This window comes from Notolepis coatsorum (genome assembly GCF_963971535.1).
Source record: "Notolepis coatsorum genome assembly, chromosome: 3".
NCBI classification, from domain to species: Eukaryota; Metazoa; Chordata; class Actinopteri; order Aulopiformes; family Paralepididae; genus Notolepis; species Notolepis coatsorum.
Window position 1 is genome coordinate 212,560,156 of NC_140167.1, and position 21,684 is coordinate 212,581,839.

The 21,684-nt window shown below is 39.4% G+C and overlaps 1 protein-coding gene and 2 long non-coding RNA genes across 4 annotated transcripts; 2 read left to right on the forward strand and 1 right to left on the reverse strand.

Annotated features, from left to right (window-relative positions):
* Positions 1-712: 712 nt before the first annotated feature.
* Positions 713-1,548, forward strand: LOC311224848. Its single transcript, XR_014619475.1, has 3 exons — positions 713-921; positions 1,035-1,258; positions 1,519-1,548. It is a non-coding gene; the product is annotated as an uncharacterized lncRNA (long non-coding RNA).
* LOC311224847 lies at positions 1,543-13,701 on the forward strand. The gene is made up of 4 exons (XR_014619474.1): positions 1,543-1,636; positions 1,719-1,938; positions 2,039-2,169; positions 13,437-13,701. It is a non-coding gene; the product is annotated as an uncharacterized lncRNA (long non-coding RNA).
* Positions 3,428-9,422, reverse strand: LOC311224834 (uncharacterized protein). 2 transcript variants are annotated; one of them, XM_084309959.1, is made up of 6 exons: positions 9,318-9,422; positions 8,066-8,134; positions 7,850-7,951; positions 6,455-6,624; positions 6,272-6,336; positions 3,428-3,662 (listed from the first exon to the last, which is right to left on the reverse strand). In XM_084309959.1, exons 3-6 carry the CDS (start codon positions 7,914-7,916, stop codon positions 3,629-3,631), a joined length of 336 nt encoding a protein of 111 aa, XP_084166085.1. In that variant the 5' UTR covers positions 7,917-7,951; positions 8,066-8,134; positions 9,318-9,422; the 3' UTR covers positions 3,428-3,628. The 2 variants fall into 2 exon arrangements, with proteins under 2 accessions (XP_084166085.1, XP_084166086.1); XM_084309960.1 differs by lacking the exon at positions 9,318-9,422 and adding an exon at positions 9,190-9,283.
* Positions 13,702-21,684: the final 7,983 nt, after the last annotated feature.

Consider the following 21,684-nt stretch of genomic DNA (forward strand, 5'->3'; position numbering starts at 1 on the left):
AACTGTACATTGGAGGAGGTTGGGTGGGGGGGGTTGGGTACATTAAGATATTGACAACCATACTGGGTAATTTACATTGGAGGTGGTTGGGGGGGGGGGGGGGGCCGGGGGGCACACTGTATAAACAAGTAACACTGTACATTGAGGGGGGGGGGGGGGATAATGTGAAGACCATTACCAAGGACACTTATGTTTGCTCAAAGGTAAGGTAAATTCATAAAGACATAATATTTGACGGCATGTATTAGAAACATAGACCAAACTATTAGTTTGCTAACGTTTGACTTTGACTGCGAACTAACGTTAGCTATCGTATATCCAGCCCAGTTAGTCAACGTTAGCATCTAGCTAACGTTAGCTGCCAACGTGTTTGCTGTTTGATTGATTGATTGATAAGTTTATTAACAGATTGCAGAATGGGTACAGTACAGTACAGCTCAATACATAGAATTGTTAAGAGGATGCAGACCTGAGAAAGACTTTCGTCTTGTTTACATCAGGCTCCCCTCCCCCATTTTGTGGCTTTCATTGCTAGCCACAGACTAGCTAGCAGCTAACGTTACTAATGAATAGACAATATACTAGCCTAGGTTTACCCTGCGTTCTGTTAAATGGCTGCTGTGAAAAGGATCTATAAATAATACTGTTTGCTAATATAAAGGACAATCAAATCTAATCAATGGACTCTTGCTCAACAGGTGCCATAGCTGTGGAGTGTGATGACGACGTTACAAGCATAGCTCAGCCTTTTTCATTGTTGTGCGACGAATCGAACAACAGAAACAACGACAAATAATTTGTCATTCTTGCAAGAATCTACGATGAGTCCAATCTGGAGGTGATGACGAAGTTCCTAGACATGCCCATATGCAATGTGGGTAATGCTGAGAACTTATATGCGAAGATATCCCAAGTATTGAGGTAAGATAATTTCACTGTCTACCTAGTTTGCATTTAATTGTAACAGCTAATATTAGAGCATAGCAGCTTTTGTCAGGTTGTTTTATGGGCATATCTTTATTTTTTTCCAATAGCAAAAGAGGAATTCCATGGGAGAACCTTGTTGCCTTCAACTCCGACAACGCCAGTGTCATGAAAGGCCGGTACAATTCTGTTATTAGCAGAGTAAGGGGAAGCCAGCCTAATGTCCAGGACCTGGGCTGCATTTGCCACCTTGCCCAGCTTGCCACTGGTTGTGGAATCAAAGCAGCCAAGTGGTGAGCATTTTGGCCGGGATACACAACCACTTTGACCAAAGGTAAAAACTACAATTTCTCTCCTCTTGCCTGTACCCCCATCTCTCCCTTATGCCCCCCCCCCCCCACACACTCATAACTAATCCCATATATTATTATTAGTAGCCTACACCATGAGCAGACCTACAAAATATAAACTAGAACAAGGAGGGCTGCAGCGTTCTTGTAGTGTGAATCCAGTGTTTAGATGAAGAGTGTATATATATGAAGAGTGCCTGGAACTTCTTTGTTTTTTACCTACAAAATATGTTCTTGTTTTCAGTGCAAAGAGGGGTGAGCTCTTCAAGGAGTTTACAGAGTCAGATAACTACTGCACTATCAGATGGCTCAGTCTGCACACATGCATACTGAGAGTACTCAACCAGTGGGAGGCTTTGAAGGTAAGATTGTAATACTAAACTCCACTCCGCCGATATCTCCATGTATTATGGTATGTTTCCATTGATTATTTTCTCCATATAGGCATACTTCAACAGCAATGAGGACGTGGTATGTGTCGGCTGATCAGGCAGTTTTTGGCCTTCCTCATACCACCCAGGTCCATCATGGGTGTGCCTCTCAAGGAGGTGCAATATGGAGAGGGACATCAGCTGGCAGATGAAGCGCTCTTCATTGGAGAACAGACACGTGCATTCATCGAACAGGCAGACATCCCTGTCTCAGCCAGGAAGAAAATCTTTCAGTGAGTATATTATTATTATTGTAGTTATGATCTCAACTTGAGAAGTCTGTTGTGTGCCCTGAAATGACACTAATGAATATGATTTGTTTTACTGTTTTAGAACTGTAAGAAGAGCCTTCTATGAAGCACTTATACGAAAGATGATCGCCTGCTTTCCAATTGACTCCCAACTCCTGAAGGACCTGACAGTGCTAGACCCTGCATCGCGGCTTGACATAACTCCAATGACAGGTATAGAAACAGTTTAAGATCACTTCTGTGGCTCCTCACAACAGCACAACATGCACTGAGCTGTGCATAGCCTGGTAGATGGTGCCATCTAGTGGCGATCAAAATGCTTGATTGTGATTGGTCAATAGCGCTCTGTTACCCGTATCAGCGGTCATTATTGCGCGTTGCCCATGCCAGCGGTCAGTTATCGAGAAATAATTGACCGCTGCTATGGGCAACCGAGCGCTATTGACCAATCACAATCAGGGGTGCAGTCGTGCACATGCGCGGTTACACGCCGTGTTATTAGATCACTGAGGCAGAACTAACCCTCTGAGCAATTTTACGTTGAATAGACGTTTAAAAGACGTCTAAATGGCCCATAGACGTCTAGGCTAAAGTCGGTCTAGAATGGGGTGAAAAGTGAAAGTTTGGTAGACGTCTATTCCAGACGTGTTTTCAACGTCTAAGCTTAGACGTGTTTTGAACGTCTATGTTGTCATGACATAGACGTCTAAAATCAGTCTAGAATGGGGTGAAAAGTGAAAGTTTGGCAGACGTCTATTCCAGACGTGTTTTTAACGTCTAAGCTTAGACGTATTTTGAAAGTCTATGTTTAGACGTTGTTTCAACGTCATGACATAGAAGTCTAAAATCAGTCTAGAATGGGGTGAAAAGTGAAAGTTTGGTAGACGTCTATTCCAGACGTGTTTTTAACGTCTAAGCTTAGACGTTTTTTGAACGTCTATGTTTAGACGTTGTTTCAACGTCATGACATAGACGTCTAAAATCAGTCTAGAATGGGGTGAAAAGTGAAAGTTTGGTAGACGTCTATTCCAGACGCGTTTTTAACGTCTAAGCTTAGACGTGTTTTGAACGTCTATGTTTAGACGTTGTTTCAACGTCATGACATAGACGTCTAAAATCAGTCTAGAATGGGGTGAAAAGTGAAAGTTTGGTAGACGTCTATTCCAGACGTGTTTTTAACGTCTAAGCTTAGACGTTTTTTGAACGTCTATGTTTAGACGTTGTTTCAACGTCATGACAGACGTCTAAAATCAGTCTAGAATGGGGTGAAAAGTGAAAGTTTGGTAGACGTCTATTCCAGACGTGTTTTTAACGTCTAAGCTTAGACGTGTTTTGAACGTCTAAGCCTAGACGTTATTTCAACGTCATGACATAGACGTCTACCAAACTTTACATTAAAGCATGAGCGTTGAAAATGCATTGTTTAAACATTAACACATCAATAACATGGAATAGTCAAAAGTTAGCCGTTTTTATAATTTCTTTTTATTTTAAAATACTAAAGGCTGGCCCAACACACATACATAGCAACTGAACATTTTGAAGATTAAAGATAGAGCTGATAGCGGATCTATTTGAGCTAAGGGGCGGCGCAGAGAGGGTTGCATCCTCCCAGTCTTCGGCACTTCGAGACAGCCGGAGAGGCGCAGAGGGGGTCGCATCCTCCCGGTCTTCAGCACGGGACGTCCAACACTCCTGGACAGCCACTGACAGGGAGACGGGACAGGCGTTAATACAACTCACGTGATTGTGATGGGCGGACATAGCAATAGATACAAGTGGTAAGCATTAGTAGGTTACAGCAGTAGGGATGCCCCCCGGAAATATTGTGTCTATTACTAGGCTTGCTTAAATTGTGAAGAAATGAGAATATGAATTAAGATTTTTCTTTGCATCTTTGACAGTGAATAACACCATGCTAATAATGACCAAACATTAAAAACTGCCACTGATCTCGTTCAGTACCTTCTTGAGATCATGTGTACAAAAAAGTCTAAGGAAATTAATAAAGGGAATATAATTAAACCGAAGGTTCTGTAGATACAGTACTGAATTCTCCCATCCGGACCAATGCCATTAGAAATATTATAGAATAGGAGGCGTATGAATTACCTTATTATAGCCAATTCGCACATTTATATATATATATATTTACATATATTAGCTACATAAATATACTGTAACAGGTTAAGCCTTTGAACATTAAGGCAACTAGGTAAATAAAATATTGCTCCACTTCTACAAGGACATTTGCATATTCTTGGTATCTAGGGACATCTATGGACCTCAGGGAACGTAATCACAGTGTCAGAAATATTGTGTCTATTACTAGGCTTGCTTAAATTGTGAAGAAAGGAGAATATGAATTAAGATTTTTCTTTGCATCTTTGACAGTGAATAACACCATGCTAATAATGACCAAACATTAAAAACTGCCACTGATCTCGTTCAGTACCTTCTTGAGATCATGTGTAGAGCTGCCGCGGTATTGCTGTTTTCCTTACTGCACACATTTGCAAAATATTTCCTACCGCCGCGGTATTACCGCACACACACAAAAAAAGTTTGAATGCATTTTTTTTGTAGTCTACTCTTTATATAGCATATAGCCTGCCTCTAGTCTAAATGTCTATCTTTAGAGGATGACTTTGCAGCATGGATATTGTTTGGGATTCGGCATGCACGCATTCGTTATTAAAAGTGAAACACGGATTCGAAGTCTCCCCTCGGTGTCGCGCCCGCCGGTTACCCCCCCGACCCTTTCTTCTTATTATTATTATAACGTTACTACTTATGATTACAAAGGTATTCGATTTGTGGCATTAACGTTAGTATAGTTACACGTTCGTATTTACCGGACCACATAGCAAGGCAAGCGTTACTCAATTAATATCTAAGTTCCTTTCTTTGCTCAGAGCGTGCCGAGTTGTACCCATTCTGCGGTCTGTTAATAAAGTTTTCAATCAGACAAGTGTATAGAACGAAGGGCTTTTATTATAACATTTCGTTGCAGTATAATCATTATGCCTCGTTCCCTGAGGAGCGACGGCGTCGGTAATCCACTCCGGTCTCCGGTGGGAGCTAACGTACTATTAGCCGTGTTGTGATGGCTGAGATTCAGGAAGTAAACGCACTGCAAGATGCTCCAAGCATGTGACGCGTATCTCTTCTGACCAATCAGTGGTCTGCAGTGTTTCATGTGACTTTTCTGGTACCCAATAGGGTCGCTTGGAATCTCGACAGAGAAGTAGGGTATATCTGCAGAGCCGCAAGCCCAACGAGAGCGTAATAATAATGATAATATAATAAAAAACAGCGGTGATGCCGGTATTCAGCCCAACGCTGCGGTGGGCATGATGTAACAGCGATACCGCGGTAATACCGATACCGCGGCAGCTCTAATCATGTGTACAAAAAAATCTAAGGAAATTAATAAAGGGAAGATGATTAAACCGAAGGTTCTGTAGATACAGTACTGAATTCTCCCATCCGGACCAATGCCATTAGAAATATTATTATAGAATAGGAGGCGTATAAATTACCTTATTATAGCCAATTCGCACATTTATATATATATTTACATAAATATACTGTAACAGGTTAAGCCTTTGAACATTAAGGCAACTTAAAGGAACACTCCCAACATTTTGGGAAATTAGCTTATTAAACATCTTCCCTGGAGTTAGACATGCATGCATTGCATTAGGCTTAGGGAACACCTGGACCGTTAGCCTAGCTTAGCTTAATCCGTGGAAGTACCGGTAGGTGCTACATTAAGCCTAGTTCCCAACAGTCATGAAATACAATACCTCTCCTATCTCTCCTCTGCTCTCTGCCTCTAGACATTTTTTAAATTCCGTTATCCGTTCCAACATACACGGTAGAGGGCAGTCTCCTTAAAGGCCCTCTTGTCTCGTAGACCACCCCCTTTTAAATTAAAACGGGACATGACTGCATTTGTCATGAGTCTCTAAGAGAAAGTCATGACATTAATAATTCAAGCAATTCAACAAGTGACTAGTCAAAACAAATACAAATTGAAGGGAAAAGCTGTACTAGGACTACAAGTGTATCACCAGTTTCATAAAACCCCTTCCTCCCATTGTTTTTTGTTGCATGATGATGATCATGAACACATTTATTATGCATTGTATTTTTTGTTTAAATGTCAACATCATCTGTCCATCCTCAGTACATTTACTATCAATATAATATACGCGTCTGACTTCATCTGGTCTTTCCAAACATAAACACAGAAAGTGAGAACGCATGCCTGCCTGCCTCAACCTGCATCTTTGTACATGCATATAAATACCTGTCCATCATCTTGTTAGTGCAGTCGCGGACACTCTTTCCCCCGATCCCCGTCAATGTGGATATCTGAATAAGAAAAAACCAAATGACATGTATATTAATGTAACATCATGTACAATACAATTTAAATCCTTTGAACATATGAGTCAGTAATCTCTAACCTAGGAAAAGATTTAAAAGTCACCATTTTTGTCCTGATGTCCACCCTTTCAAGGTCCTCCTCAAGCAGGTTCAACGCCTCCTCTGTCTGGCAGGGGTGTATGTCGACCCTCCCATCCGGATGAATTTCTTTGTGGAGTTTTTTGATATCATCCTTGATTTCCAGGAGGGTCTCCATCACTTTTCTCTGGAACCCTGATATAAATGACAATTATTAGTTAAATGTAGTGAAAACATTCCGTACTTCAAATAACCGCAAATATTGTGCAAAACAACTCAACCCGTTTGTGACTGAGGAGTTTTAATGTATTCTCCCATACTTCACAGAGGAATAAACTCAAATTACATGCTAAGATTTTATCACTGTTAGTTGTTGAAACAACGGTCACCAGTGTCTAGGCATTTTTACCCAACTGTAAGAATGTTTACACCAGCAATAACTTATAATATGGTAAATTCTATTTATAATCTTAGTCTTTTCAGGCAGAGGAAATTTGTCTCTCCTGGGAGTGGGCCTTGTCTGGGGTACATCTGAAACAAGTACAGAATATTTCTGTGACATGCTACAGAAGCTTCAATACACGGGTGCGTTTATGGGGGACCCTGATGTAAACAAGACGAAAGTCTTTCTCTGGTCTGCATGCCCTTAACAATTGTATGTATTGAGCTGTACTGTACCAATTCTGCAATATGTTAATAAAGTTTTTAAATCAATCAATAAATAGCATTTTTAGGAAACTATTGTATATTTGTACGTCTCTAAATGTTTTGATGAATTGAAAATAGAAGACCCTTATGTAAAAAAGCCGAAAGTATTTTTCTAGTCTTCATCCTCCAGTCCACTGTTGTTGTATTGAGCTGTACTGTATTGTACCCATTCTGCAATCGTTAATAACGCTTTCATTCATTCAATCATTCAGCCGGCAACAGAATAATTTTGATTGACAGTCGAGTCTGCCAATTACGTCACATCGCTTGCACCCGCCCTGCTGTTCTTAGCACCAATCGGCAAGCGCTATGCGTTTTTTACTTTCCTGAAAGTCCTCCATTGATTTTGATGAGCTCAGCTCAACGACAATTTTCATAGCACCACAACATTGTGTCGCACTGTACAGCCTTGGTTGTAGGCTAAAGTTTTACAATTTTTTTTTATCCAATTTGTATTGATTAATTTAGGAGTGAAATGCGAATGAAGGTTGAAATCACTACTCACAACGTTGCTCCCAGATATTATTTTTCACTCGCAACGGCCAAATTAATAGGCAATTTGCGATCATCTCGTTGCAGTGTACAGCCCTGCAAACATTAGAGCTGCTACGTCAGCCATCAAATGTTACAGCTAACACTAGTTGCGTTAATCAACGCAACTAGTACCAACAGCAGTGGAAACAAGAGATGGTGGGATGATGTCACAATTTACCAGCTCTGGTGTAGAACCAGTTCTCATCATTAGGGGCCAGCTCCTTGTGTTTAGCCAGCTTGACCATGGTCCACCCAGTCTGGCACCTTCAGCTTTCCTGACCTGGTGACAGAAGAAATGTATCATAACAGGAGGCCCTGTGGAATATACTTTTTTTATATTATTTTAATAGTGTGACCGTCACACCATTGGAGGAAATTAATTAAGTCAACTCACTTTTTCAGGAAGGCCGCCAGGGCACGAACAAACTCCTGTAGGTTCACATCTTTCACTGACGCCCGGCATCTGGACACATGCAACAGAACGTTACATTTTAAATAGGGATTAACATAAGTATTTGACCTCTAGACTAATGTACAAGTGTCTTCTCAATACAAGTATATTCGATTTAGTTACACAGGATATTGGCAGCAGGTCACAGCATAATTTAAGCTGCAGTTGCCATATCTGACATTGAAAATGGGGGACCCTGATGTAAACAAGACGCAAGTCTTTCTCTGGTCTGCATCCCCTTAACAATTGTGTGTATTGAGCTGTACTGTATTGTACCCATTCTGCAATCTGTTAATAACGTTTTCAATCAATCAATGACATGGTGTGAGAGACACATATTCCCCATTCATGAATGAAAACTTTATTTAACATATTGCAGAATGGGTACAATACAGTACGGCTCAATACACACAATTGTTAAGGGGATGCAGACCTGAAAAAGACGTTTGTCTTGTTTCCATCAGGGTCCCCCATTTTCAATTCATATAGACATTTATGACATACACAACATACATGACATTTATGGCATAGGGACATATAGGTATTTAGTACTGATACATTTGTGACATAAACGGTATTCAAATATACAGTACTGTTACCCCTAGATCCTGACAGAGTATATACATATGATGGGGAGGGGACTGTACATTAGGAGGGGAGACTGTCTATAAAGCCAGGGACTAACGTTGTGCCACTTGGTCGTTATTCCCATATACATCTATAGTTATTCCTACCGGCGAGATATGCGACAGTAATGTTACACAGCTAGTGTCAGACTGGGGCTTACGTTAGCATATGCTAACATGATAGCCTAGCTTTGAGACTAGCGCGGTTAATACCATGAACATAAACAATCTGAGGCTAAATAATACAGCCTATGATGGCCACAACAATGCGCAGATTTTAATAAAATAGTGACAGTATTCCTAATTGTACACTATTCTACATAAGAGCAGCTAGCTAGCAGGCCTCAACGCGGTAGCATGGGGGCAGCCATCACTGAAATCACGTAGTGCGCGTGCAACATGTAAGATCTAACAATGTTTTAGAGAAATACAAGCACGTACACTCGTATGAACCAACTACACATGCCATTAGATATATAGTAGTCAACCCGGTTACGTTTCGAGAGGGAATAGTAATGGACTTGGCCACATTTGATTAAAATAACGGAGACACTGAGACAGATATTTACCTTGCTTGTAGACAGCGTGAACTTCCGCGAAGGGAACAGGGTGAAACGGGGTTTCCAACCCGTGTTAAAACGGGCAACTCTCGTGCGATTACGCGAGACTTCCGCGTTGCCAACCCCCTCTCAGCACCACTCATTGATTGATTGATTGAAAAGTTTATTAACAGATTGCAGAATGGGTACACAGTACAACTCAATACACACAATTGTTAAGGGGATGCAGACCACTGAAATACTTTCATCTTGTTTACATCAGGGTCCCCCATTTTCAATTCATCATAACATAATATGACATACATTTTTTTATTTTACCTTTATTTTACCAGGTAGTCACTTGAGATCAAAGATTTTCGAGCAAGACCTGGCCAAAATGGCAGCAAAACAAAAACAAACATACAAATACACAAAACACAGACAGACACATAAAAGGCAAAGTGGGGCAAGGGGATACATTTGAGCTGCAGCTAACTGAATGGGATTGGGGGAGATTGGATTTATGACATACCAGATTTACAAATACAGTACCGTTTGTGATACAAAAAGAGTTAAAAAAAAAGAAAAAAAAGAAGAGAGTATATACATTTGACGAAGAGACTGTACATTGTATAGGAGGTGGGGTGGGGGGGGTTGGGTAGGTGGGGTGGGGGAGGCGGACTGTACATTGGAGGTGGTTGGGTGGGGCGGGGGGTGGGTAGGCGCGGGGGGGGGGGTAACTGTACATTGGATTATCGACGAAACCTTACTAGGTCCAAGAAGAGGGTCTTGTGTATTACTGGGTTAGGACATTTACTGTACATTGGAGGGGGTTGGGTTAGGATATTCACAGGGGCCAGTTTCGAATTGCAGTCTTCCGTAGGTGCTCCTTGAGAGTGGTTTTAAAAGTGGGTAGTGAGTCACATTCCTTTACAGCTGTGGGTAGGGCGTTCCACATATTATGCACATATTCTTGAGGATACTACATATATGCAGTGAAAGGGTTAACATACTGTGTATTGTCGCAGTGAAAGGGTTAAGTGTGGCAGTGAAAGGGTTAACAATTGTGTGTATTGAGCTGTACTGTACTGTCCCCATTATGCAATCTGTTAATAAAAAATGTCAATCAAGGCTAGGCTAAATTCGGTCTAGAATGGGGTGAAAAGTGAAAGTTTGGTAGACGTCTATTCTAGACGTGTTTTGAACGTCTAAGCTTAGACGTGTTTTGAACGTCTAAGCTTAGACGTTTAAAATCAGTCTAGAACGGGGTGAAAAGTGAAAGTTTGGTAGACGTCTATTCTAGACGTGTTTTGAACGTCTAAGCTTAGACGTGTTTTGAACGTCTAAGCTTAGACGTTGTTTCAACGTCATGACATAGACGTCTAAGATCAGTCTAAAGTGGGGTGAAAAGTGAAAGTTTGGTAGACGTCTAAGCTTAGACGTGTTTTGAACATCTAAGCTTAGACGTTGTTTCAACGTCATGACATAGACGTCTAAAATCAGTCTAAAGTGGGGTGAAAAGTGAAAGTTTGGTAGACGTCTAAGCTTAGACGTGTTTTGAACGTCTAAGCTTAGACGTTTAAACAATGTCTAAAATGGGGTGAAAAGTGAAAGTTTGGTAGACGTCTAAGCTTAGACAAGATTCTCCTGGGCTAAATGAGAGCTATGGATAGACACACACACACACACACACACACTAGGGTGACCAGGTGTCCCCCTTTTGGTTGTACTGTCCCACCATTTGAGACCGCGTCCCACATATTGAGAGGATGTCCCTCTTTTTGAAGCAAAAAAAATATATCGAACACAAGACATTCCTGTCAAGTGATAAAGTTTGAATATTTAAAACAGATGTTAGGTGGTAACAAGCCGGCTGCCAGTGCCAAGATGAATGTGGAGAGATATAATTCTGTATTTAATTTGTATTTATTTAGATTTAACCTTTATCTATTCGGTGAAGACAAGTTATTATAATAAAAAAAATTACATTATCTATCTGTCCCACTTTGTCCCACCAAAATCTTACTGTTGTCCTGCTTTTGGACTTTTTGTATCTGGTCACAACCTAACACACACACACACACACACACACACACACACACACACACACACACACACACAGTCAGAAGAACGGTCAGAAGAACGGTCAGACATGTTATTTAATCAGGCAGGATTGTGATCACAGCCCCACCCCACCTACCCAACCTCCCCCAATGCACAGTTTCTACGTCAAATGTATATACTCTTCTTCTGTTTTTTTTTAGTATCACAAACAGTACTGTATTTGAAAATCTGGTATGTCATAAATGTATAGATGTAGCAGTACTGTCTATCTGTATGTCATGTGTGTCATATGATGAATTGAAAATGGGGGACCCTGATGGAAACAAGACGAAAGTCTTTCTCAGGTCTGCATCCTCTTAACAATTGTATGTATTGAGCTGTACTGTACTGTACCCATTCTGCAATCTGTTAATAAACTTTTCAATCAATCAATCAATCAATCAATCAATCAGTCAGGTTTCCCAGCACTATCAGCGCCACGCCGCCACCTGCTGATCAAATGGCAAACAGCAGGTTAGGCTAGTGATGAACACAGCAGACCACAAATCTTCGGAAATATCGTGCTCAGATATTTGTAGGCGCATTTGCAGGACGTCTGTGGTGCATATTCTTCATATTTGGAGATGTTAATACATTGAAATAATATACTTAGTGCATAGTTTAAAATACGTCTAAGCTTAGACAAGATTATCCTGGGCTAAATGCGAGCGAGGATAGACGTCACATAAAATCTTCGAAAATATCGTGCTCATATATTTGTAGGTGCGTTTGCAGGATGCCTCTGTCCATATTGATAATATTTTCAGATGTGAATGCATTGAAATAATATACTTAGTACATAGTTTAAAATACGTCTCCAAAAAAACACGATTTGGCCCGGTTATACGAGAGCTATGAAAAACGCTTGGTTGAAAAGACGGCTTTTGCTCACTGGGAAGTATGCGCGATCGCGCACGGATGTGTACTCGCGTGTACGCGCACACAAAAATGCGCTGTATCCATTCGTTGTGACTAGTACCCGGCCGGCGGCCACCGTTTTACATAACAAAAAGCGCAGGTAGACTAGGTGTCTGGGTGTTGGCTATCTGAATGCATCTCCCCCTTCATTCTGTGTGACGGCAGTGGAGGTGAATACTAATGTGGCTCGGAATTCGTGATGGGGGTCTACCTGCTTATGATTGAATCAAGCGTCTGCCGTGCTGCGCGCCAGCTTTCCAATTGCTCTCGCGCACGCACATTCACACAAATAGAGAGCAAGAAGAGCGTGTATGATAGAAAGATTGCACTTGCGTATATGCGCTTGTGTGTGCGTGTGTGTGTGCGTGTATAACTGCGCGCGCGAGTGGGTGTGAGCGCACCACAAGGTTCATCACCAAACCTCCCTGGCTGTGCACTAGGAGTCATGCACATTGCACACACAAACTTCAAGTAAACACAAGTTGTCTGATTATTTTAAGTTTGCTTTTGTGTTTGTGTGTAAAACAATTTCTTTAATTGAATTAACTTAAACTAAAAGTAAATACAAACTAAATTAACAATGTAAGTTACATTGTTAATTTAGTTTGTATTTACTTCTAGTTTAAGTTAATTCAATTAAACTAAATTAACAATGTAACTTACATTGTTAATTTAGTTTATTTACTTTTCTAGTTTAAGTTGATTCAATTAAAGAAATTGTAACTACCGGTATTGCATTTAAAACATTGTTTGTTTTTCAACCATATCTGTTGACAATATAATTTCTTTATATATTGAAGGCTACATCCTGCTACCTTTTTCAGCTTCTCTATTTAAAAAATAAAATAAAAATCTGTTCTGTGCGCATGCACGTACCCCCGCGCGCGTGCGCATGCACGTACCCGCGTGCACGTGGCGTGGCGTGTTACCAGTTCCCATATTACGACTGCACCACTGATCACAATCAAGCATTTTGGCGAATGTGAAAACGCCATGTAATAACCCTTTTTTAAAGACGGGTAGATATTAGCAACAGTTTCCAGTTAGAATAGAATTATAATTTCCAGTTGAAGACAGCAAGATACTTTGACTGTATTGTATAATGTATTGTATGGTTTTGTTTTACAGTGAGAAGGCTAGGAGCCCTGTTCCCTCAGTTGAGTTTCGATCAGAATCTGCTGTCACAGGAACTCGCCGTATACCAGACCGAGCAGCTCCCCCAAGAAGACAGAATCGACAGATTTTGGGGCCTTCTAGGCAAGGACTTGAAGTTCAGTGAGCTGGCGAGACTTATGAAGGCTCTGTTATGCATTCCACACAGCAATGCCAGCTCTGAAAGGGTATTCAGTATGGTGAAGAAGATTGTCACAGAAAACAGACTGGCATTGGACAACAGTACTGTTTGTGCTTTACTGGCCTGCAAGATCAATCACACTGGTTCAGCTGACAAATACACTCCTTCTCAGAAGGTGTTGAAAAATGCGAAGTCTGCAACGTATATCTACAACAGGTCCCTGGCTGATGCAAGAGCCCCCGCGCATGAAGTATCAGTCTAATTAGATTAGATTAAAATGTATTGTCATTATACAGTACAACGAAGACATTTGGCATCCAACCAGAGTGCAAATGTAACAGTAAAGTGCAATAGTAATATTTGCATTTTTTTACTTTCTATTGAGGACCTCGTAAAGTTCAAAGTCAATTATGTTCTGCAGCCATATCTGGTTAATTTATGTAAATTCATGTTATTGTTATGGTGTTTTTGCTATTGAAAGTATGTGCAATGTTGAATAAATTGTTCATTACTAGGGAGAATAAATACATGAGATCTCCCTAGAATTGGGAGAGTATCTTCCAAAGACATACAGCACAGTGGAAACTCAGTCTTTAGACCAAATAGCCTACATTATGAAATGTCTGAGGAAAAAGAAAGCACATTTGGGTGAGTGATGCCATAATTATGTGGCATATAATAATAATTGACAGTGCAACACCTGCTGGTCAGTTTCTGTAAGTATAGTTTTAGATTGTATGTTTTTCCACACTTTACTGTAGTGTACGTGTATTTACACAGTTAACAAAGTCCATGTAATATTTTACTGCATGTTAGAATACACAGAAGTAACGATGGACGTGTACAAATTGTGCATAGAAATTAGGCATATGTATTGCACTGATGAAATACCGGAGGCTACTAAATAATGCGCCAAAATACCTAGATTATAATGTATAGTTACGATTATTTTTCTGTTGATCAAATAAAAAGCCTGCCTACTGCAAATCAATATGATTTGTCGACCATGTCACGGCTTATTGTGGTCTGCATCCCCTTAACAATTGTGTGTATTGAGCTGTACTGTATTGTTTGTACCCATTCTGCAATCTGTTAATAAAGTTTTCAATCACACGGACAATAAATATAATGTCTAAATGAAATGCACAAAACAAAAAATGTATGTATCATAACGTTACCCTGGTATAGATCTGTATGCATGTATTTATTCATAACGTTATTATACATATTCATTAACGTTAGATCGTGCATGGCTTTTACATTGAAAAATGTACTTGTCACGTGGTTCCGTTCTCCATTCTTCACATCAAAAACGAAAAACGAACTATCAAAACGTACACGGCCCTACACGGCCCATTATTGACTCGTTTTTTTCATTTAATTCTGATACCAAAATACGAAAAACAGGTCCGTATTTCAGTTTTTCCCCGTTTTTTCGAGTTTGGTTTCAAACGGAAATAGGAAACACCTCGTATTTCCGTTTTTTTTCGTTTTTTCGTTTTTTCTTTTGAAACGAAAAACGAACTATCAAAACGTACACGGACCTACACGGCCCTACACGGCCCATTATTGACTCGTTTTTTTCATTTGATTCTGATACCAAAATACGAAAAACAGGTCCGTATTTCAGTTTTTCCCCGTTTTTTCGAGTTTGGTTTCAAACGGAAATAGGAAACACCTCGTATTTCCGTTTTTTTTTCGTTTTTTCGTTTTTCCTTTTGAAACGAAAAACGAACTATCAAAACGTACACGGACCTACACGGCCCTACACGGCCCATTATTGACTCGTTTTTTTCATTTGATTCTGATACCAAAATACGAAAAACAGGTCCGTATTTCAGTTTTTCCCCGTTTTTTCGAGTTTGGTTTCAAACGGAAATAGGAAACACCTCGTATTTCCGTTTTTTTTCGTTTTTTCGTTTTTCCTTTTGAAACGAAAAACGAACTATCAAAACGTACACGGACCTACACGGCCCATTATTGACTCGTTTTTTTCATTTGATTCTGATACCAAAATACGAAAAACAGGTCCGTATTTCAGTTTTTCCCCGTTTTTTCGAGTTTGGTTTCAAACGGAAATAGGAAACACCTCGTATTTCCGTTTTTTTTTCGTTTTTTCGTTTTTCCTTTTAAAACGAAAAACGAACTATCAAAACGTACACGGACCTACACGGCCCTACACGGCCCATTATTGACTCGTTTTTTTCATTTGATTCTGATACCAAAATACGAAAAACAGGTCCGTATTTCAGTTTTTCCCCGTTTTTTCGAGTTTGGTTTCAAACGGAAATAGGAAACACCTCGTATTTCCGTTTTTTTTCGTTTTTTCGTTTTTCCTTTTGAAACGAAAAACGAACTATCAAAACGTACACGGACCTACACGGCCCTACACGGCCCATTATTGACTCGTTTTTTTCATTTGATTCTGATACCAAAATACGAAAAACAGGTCCGTATTTCAGTTTTTCCCCGTTTTTTCGAGTTTGGTTTCAAACGGAAATAGGAAACACCTCGTATTTCCGTTTTTTTTCGTTTTTTCGTTTTTCCTTTTGAAACGAAAAACGAACTATCAAAACGTACACGGACCTACACGGCCCTACACGGCCCATTATTGACTCGTTTTTTTCATTTGATTCTGATACCAAAATACGAAAAACAGGTCCGTATTTCAGTTTTTCCCCGTTTTTTCGAGTTTGGTTTCAAACGGAAATAGGAAACACCTCGTATTTCCGTTTTTTTTCGTTTTTTCGTTTTTCCTTTTGAAACGAAAAACGAACTATCAAAACGTACACGGACCTACACGGCCCTACACGGCCCATTATTGACTTGTTTTTTTCATTTGATTCTGATACCAAAATACGAAAAACAGGTCCGTATTTCAGTTTTTCCCCGTTTTTTCGAGTTTGGTTTCAAACGGAAATAGGAAACACCTCGTATTTCCGTTTTTTTTTCGTTTTTTCGTTTTTCCTTTTGAAACGAAAAACGAACTATCAAAACGTACACGGACCTACACGGCCCTACACGGCCCATTATTGACTCGTTTTTTTCATTTGATTCTGATACCAAAATACGAAAAACAGGTCCGTATTTCAGTTTTTCCCCGTTTTTTCGAGTTTGGTTTCAAACGGAAATAGGAAACACCTCGTATTTCCGTTTTTTTTTTCGTTTTTTTGTTTTTCCTTTTGAAACGAAAAACGAACTATCAAAACGTACACGGACCTACACGGCCCTACACGGCCCATTATTGACTCGTTTTTTTCATTTGATTCTGATACCAAAATACGAAAAACAGGTCCGTATTTCAGTTTTTCCCCGTTTTTTCGAGTTTGGTTTCAAACGGAAATAGGAAACACCTCGTATTTCCGTTTTTTTTCGTTTTTTCGTTTTTCCTTTTGAAACGAAAAACGAACTATCAAAACGTACACGGACCTACACGGCCCTACACGGCCCATTATTGACTCGTTTTTTTCATTTGATTCTGATACCAAAATACGAAAAACAGGTCCGTATTTCAGTTTTTCCCCGTTTTTTCGAGTTTGGTTTCAAACGGAAATAGGAAACACCTCGTATTTCCGTTTTTTTTTCGTTTTTTTGTTTTTCCTTTTGAAACGAAAAACGAACTATCAAAACGTACACGGACCTACACGGCCCTACACGGCCCATTATTGACTCGTTTTTTTCATTTGATTCTGATACCAAAATACGAAAAACAGGTCCGTATTTCAGTTTTTCCCCGTTTTTTCGAGTTTGGTTTCAAACGGAAATAGGAAACACCTCGTATTTCCGTTTTTTTTCGTTTTTTCGTTTTTCCTTTTGAAACGAAAAACGAACAATCAAAACGTACACGGACCTACACGGCCCTACACGGCCCATTATTGACTTGTTTTTTTCATTTGATTCTGATACCAAAATACGAAAAACAGGTCCGTATTTCAGTTTTTCCCCGTTTTTTCGAGTTTGGTTTCAAACGGAAATAGGAAACACCTCGTATTTCCGTTTTTTTTTCGTTTTTTCGTTTTTCTTTTTGAAACGAAAAACGAACTATCAAAACGTACACGGACCTACACGGCCCTACACGGCCCATTATTGACTCGTTTTTTTCATTTGATTCTGATACCAAAATACGAAAAACAGGTCCGTATTTCAGTTTTTCCCCGTTTTTTCGAGTTTGGTTTCAAACGGAAATAGGAAACACCTCGTATTTCCGTTTTTTTCCGTTTTTTCGTTTTTTCTTTTGAAACGAAAAACGAACTATCAAAACGTACACGGACCTACACGGCCCTACACGGCCCATTATTGACTCGTTTTTTTCATTTGATTCTGATACCAAAATACGAAAAACAGGTCCGTATTTCAGTTTTTCCCCGTTTTTTCGAGTTTGGTTTCAAACGGAAATAGGAAACACCTCGTATTTCCGTTTTTTTTTCGTTTTTTCGTTTTTCCTTTTGAAACGAAAAACGAACTATCAAAACGTACACGGACCTACACGGCCCTACACGGCCCATTATTGACTCGTTTTTTTCATTTGATTCTGATACCAAAATACGAAAAACAGGTCCGTATTTCAGTTTTTCCCCGTTTTTTCGAGTTTGGTTTCAAACGGAAATAGGAAACACCTCGTATTTCCGTTTTTTTTTCGTTTTTTCGTTTTTCCTTTTGAAACGAAAAACGAACTATCAAAACGTACACGGACCTACACGGCCCTACACGGCCCATTATTGACTCGTTTTTTTCATTTGATTCTGATACCAAAATACGAAAAACAGGTCCGTATTTCAGTTTTTCCCCGTTTTTTCGAGTTTGGTTTCAAACGGAAATAGGAAACACCTCGTATTTCCGTTTTTTTTCGTTTTTTCGTTTTTCCTTTTGAAACGAAAAACGAACTATCAAAACGTACACGGACCTACACGGCCCTACACGGCCCATTATTGACTCGTTTTTTTCATTTGATTCTGATACCAAAATACGAAAAACAGGTCCGTATTTCAGTTTTTCCCCGTTTTTTCGAGTTTGGTTTCAAACGGAAATAGGAAACACCTCGTATTTCCGTTTTTTTTTCGTTTTTTCGTTTTTCCTTTTGAAACGAAAAACGAACTATCAAAACGTACACGGACCTACACGGCCCTACACGGCCCATTATTGACTCGTTTTTTTCATTTGATTCTGATACCAAAATACGAAAAACAGGTCCGTATTTCAGTTTTTCCCCGTTTTTTCGAGTTTGGTTTCAAACGGAAATAGGAAACACCTCGTATTTCCGTTTTTTTTTCGTTTTTCCTTTTGAAACGAAAAACGAACTATCAAAACGTACACGGACCTACACGGCCCTACACGGCCCATTATTGACTCGTTTTTTTCATTTGATTCTGATACCAAAATACGAAAAACAGGTCCGTATTTCAGTTTTTCCCCGTTTTTTCGAGTTTGGTTTCAAACGGAAATAGGAAACACCTCGTATTTCCGTTTTTTTTTCGTTTTTTCGTTTTTCCTTTTGAAACGAAAAACGAACTATCAAAACGTACACGGACCTACACGGCCCTACACGGCCCATTATTGACTCGTTTTTTTCATTTGATTCTGATACCAAAATACGAAAAACAGGTCCGTATTTCAGTTTTTCCCCGTTTTTTCGAGTTTGGTTTCAAACGGAAATAGGAAACACCTCGTATTTCCGTTTTTTTTTCGTTTTTTCGTTTTTCCTTTTGAAACGAAAAACGAACTATCAAAACGTACACGGACCTACACGGCCCTACACGGCCCATTATTGACTCGTTTTTTTCATTTGATTCTGATACCAAAATACGAAAAACAGGTCCGTATTTCAGTTTTTCCCCGTTTTTTCGAGTTTGGTTTCAAACGGAAATAGGAAACACCTCGTATTTCCGTTTTTTTTCGTTTTTTCGTTTTTCCTTTTGAAACGAAAAACGAACTATCAAAACGTACACGGACCTACACGGCCCATTATTGACTCGTTTTTTTCATTTGATTCTGATACCAAAATACGAAAAACAGGTCCGTATTTCAGTTTTTCCCCGTTTTTTCGAGTTTGGTTTCAAACGGAAATAGGAAACACCTCGTATTTCCGTTTTTTTTTCGTTTTTTCGTTTTTCCTTTTAAAACGAAAAACGAACTATCAAAACGTACACGGACCTACACGGCCCTACACGGCCCATTATTGACTCGTTTTTTTCATTTGATTCTGATACCAAAATACGAAAAACAGGTCCGTATTTCAGTTTTTCCCCGTTTTTTCGAGTTTGGTTTCAAACGGAAATAGGAAACACCTCGTATTTCCGTTTTTTTTCGTTTTTTCGTTTTTCCTTTTGAAACGAAAAACGAACTATCAAAACGTACACGGACCTACACGGCCCTACACGGCCCATTATTGACTCGTTTTTTTCATTTGATTCTGATACCAAAATACGAAAAACAGGTCCGTATTTCAGTTTTTCCCCGTTTTTTCGAGTTTGGTTTCAAACGGAAATAGGAAACACCTCGTATTTCCGTTTTTTTTCGTTTTTTCGTTTTTCCTTTTGAAACGAAAAACGAACTATCAAAACGTACACGGACCTACACGGCCCTACACGGCCCATTATTGACTTGTTTTTTTCATTTGATTCTGATACCAAAATACGAAAAACAGGTCCGTATTTCAGTTTTTCCCCGTTTTTTCGAGTTTGGTTTCAAACGGAAATAGGAAACACCTCGTATTTCCGTTTTTTTTTCGTTTTTTCGTTTTTCCTTTTGAAACGAAAAACGAACTATCAAAACGTACACGGACCTACACGGCCCTACACGGCCCATTATTGACTCGTTTTTTTCATTTGATTCTGATACCAAAATACGAAAAACAGGTCCGTATTTCAGTTTTTCCCCGTTTTTTCGAGTTTGGTTTCAAACGGAAATAGGAAACACCTCGTATTTCCGTTTTTTTTCTTCGTTTTTTTGTTTTTCCTTTTGAAACGAAAAACGAACTATCAAAACGTACACGGACCTACACGGCCCTACACGGCCCATTATTGACTCGTTTTTTTCATTTGATTCTGATACCAAAATACGAAAAACAGGTCCGTATTTCAGTTTTTCCCCGTTTTTTCGAGTTTGGTTTCAAACGGAAATAGGAAACACCTCGTATTTCCGTTTTTTTTCGTTTTTTCGTTTTTCCTTTTGAAACGAAAAACGAACTATCAAAACGTACACGGACCTACACGGCCCTACACGGCCCATTATTGACTCGTTTTTTTCATTTGATTCTGATACCAAAATACGAAAAACAGGTCCGTATTTCAGTTTTTCCCCGTTTTTTCGAGTTTGGTTTCAAACGGAAATAGGAAACACCTCGTATTTCCGTTTTTTTTCGTTTTTTCGTTTTTCCTTTTGAAACGAAAAACGAACTATCAAAACGTACACGGACCTACACGGCCCATTATTGACTCGTTTTTTTCATTTGATTCTGATACCAAAATACGAAAAACAGGTCCGTATTTCAGTTTTTCCCCGTTTTTTCGAGTTTGGTTTCAAACGGAAATAGGAAACACCTCGTATTTCCGTTTTTTTTTCGTTTTTTCGTTTTTCCTTTTAAAACGAAAAACGAACTATCAAAACGTACACGGACCTACACGGCCCTACACGGCCCATTATTGACTCGTTTTTTTCATTTGATTCTGATACCAAAATACGAAAAACAGGTCCGTATTTCAGTTTTTCCCCGTTTTTTCGAGTTTGGTTTCAAACGGAAATAGGAAACACCTCGTATTTCCGTTTTTTTTCGTTTTTTCGTTTTTCCTTTTGAAACGAAAAACGAACTATCAAAACGTACACGGACCTACACGGCCCTACACGGCCCATTATTGACTCGTTTTTTTCATTTGATTCTGATACCAAAATACGAAAAACAGGTCCGTATTTCAGTTTTTCCCCGTTTTTTCGAGTTTGGTTTCAAACGGAAATAGGAAACACCTCGTATTTCCGTTTTTTTTCGTTTTTTCGTTTTTCCTTTTGAAACGAAAAACGAACTATCAAAACGTACACGGACCTACACGGCCCTACACGGCCCATTATTGACTCGTTTTTTTCATTTGA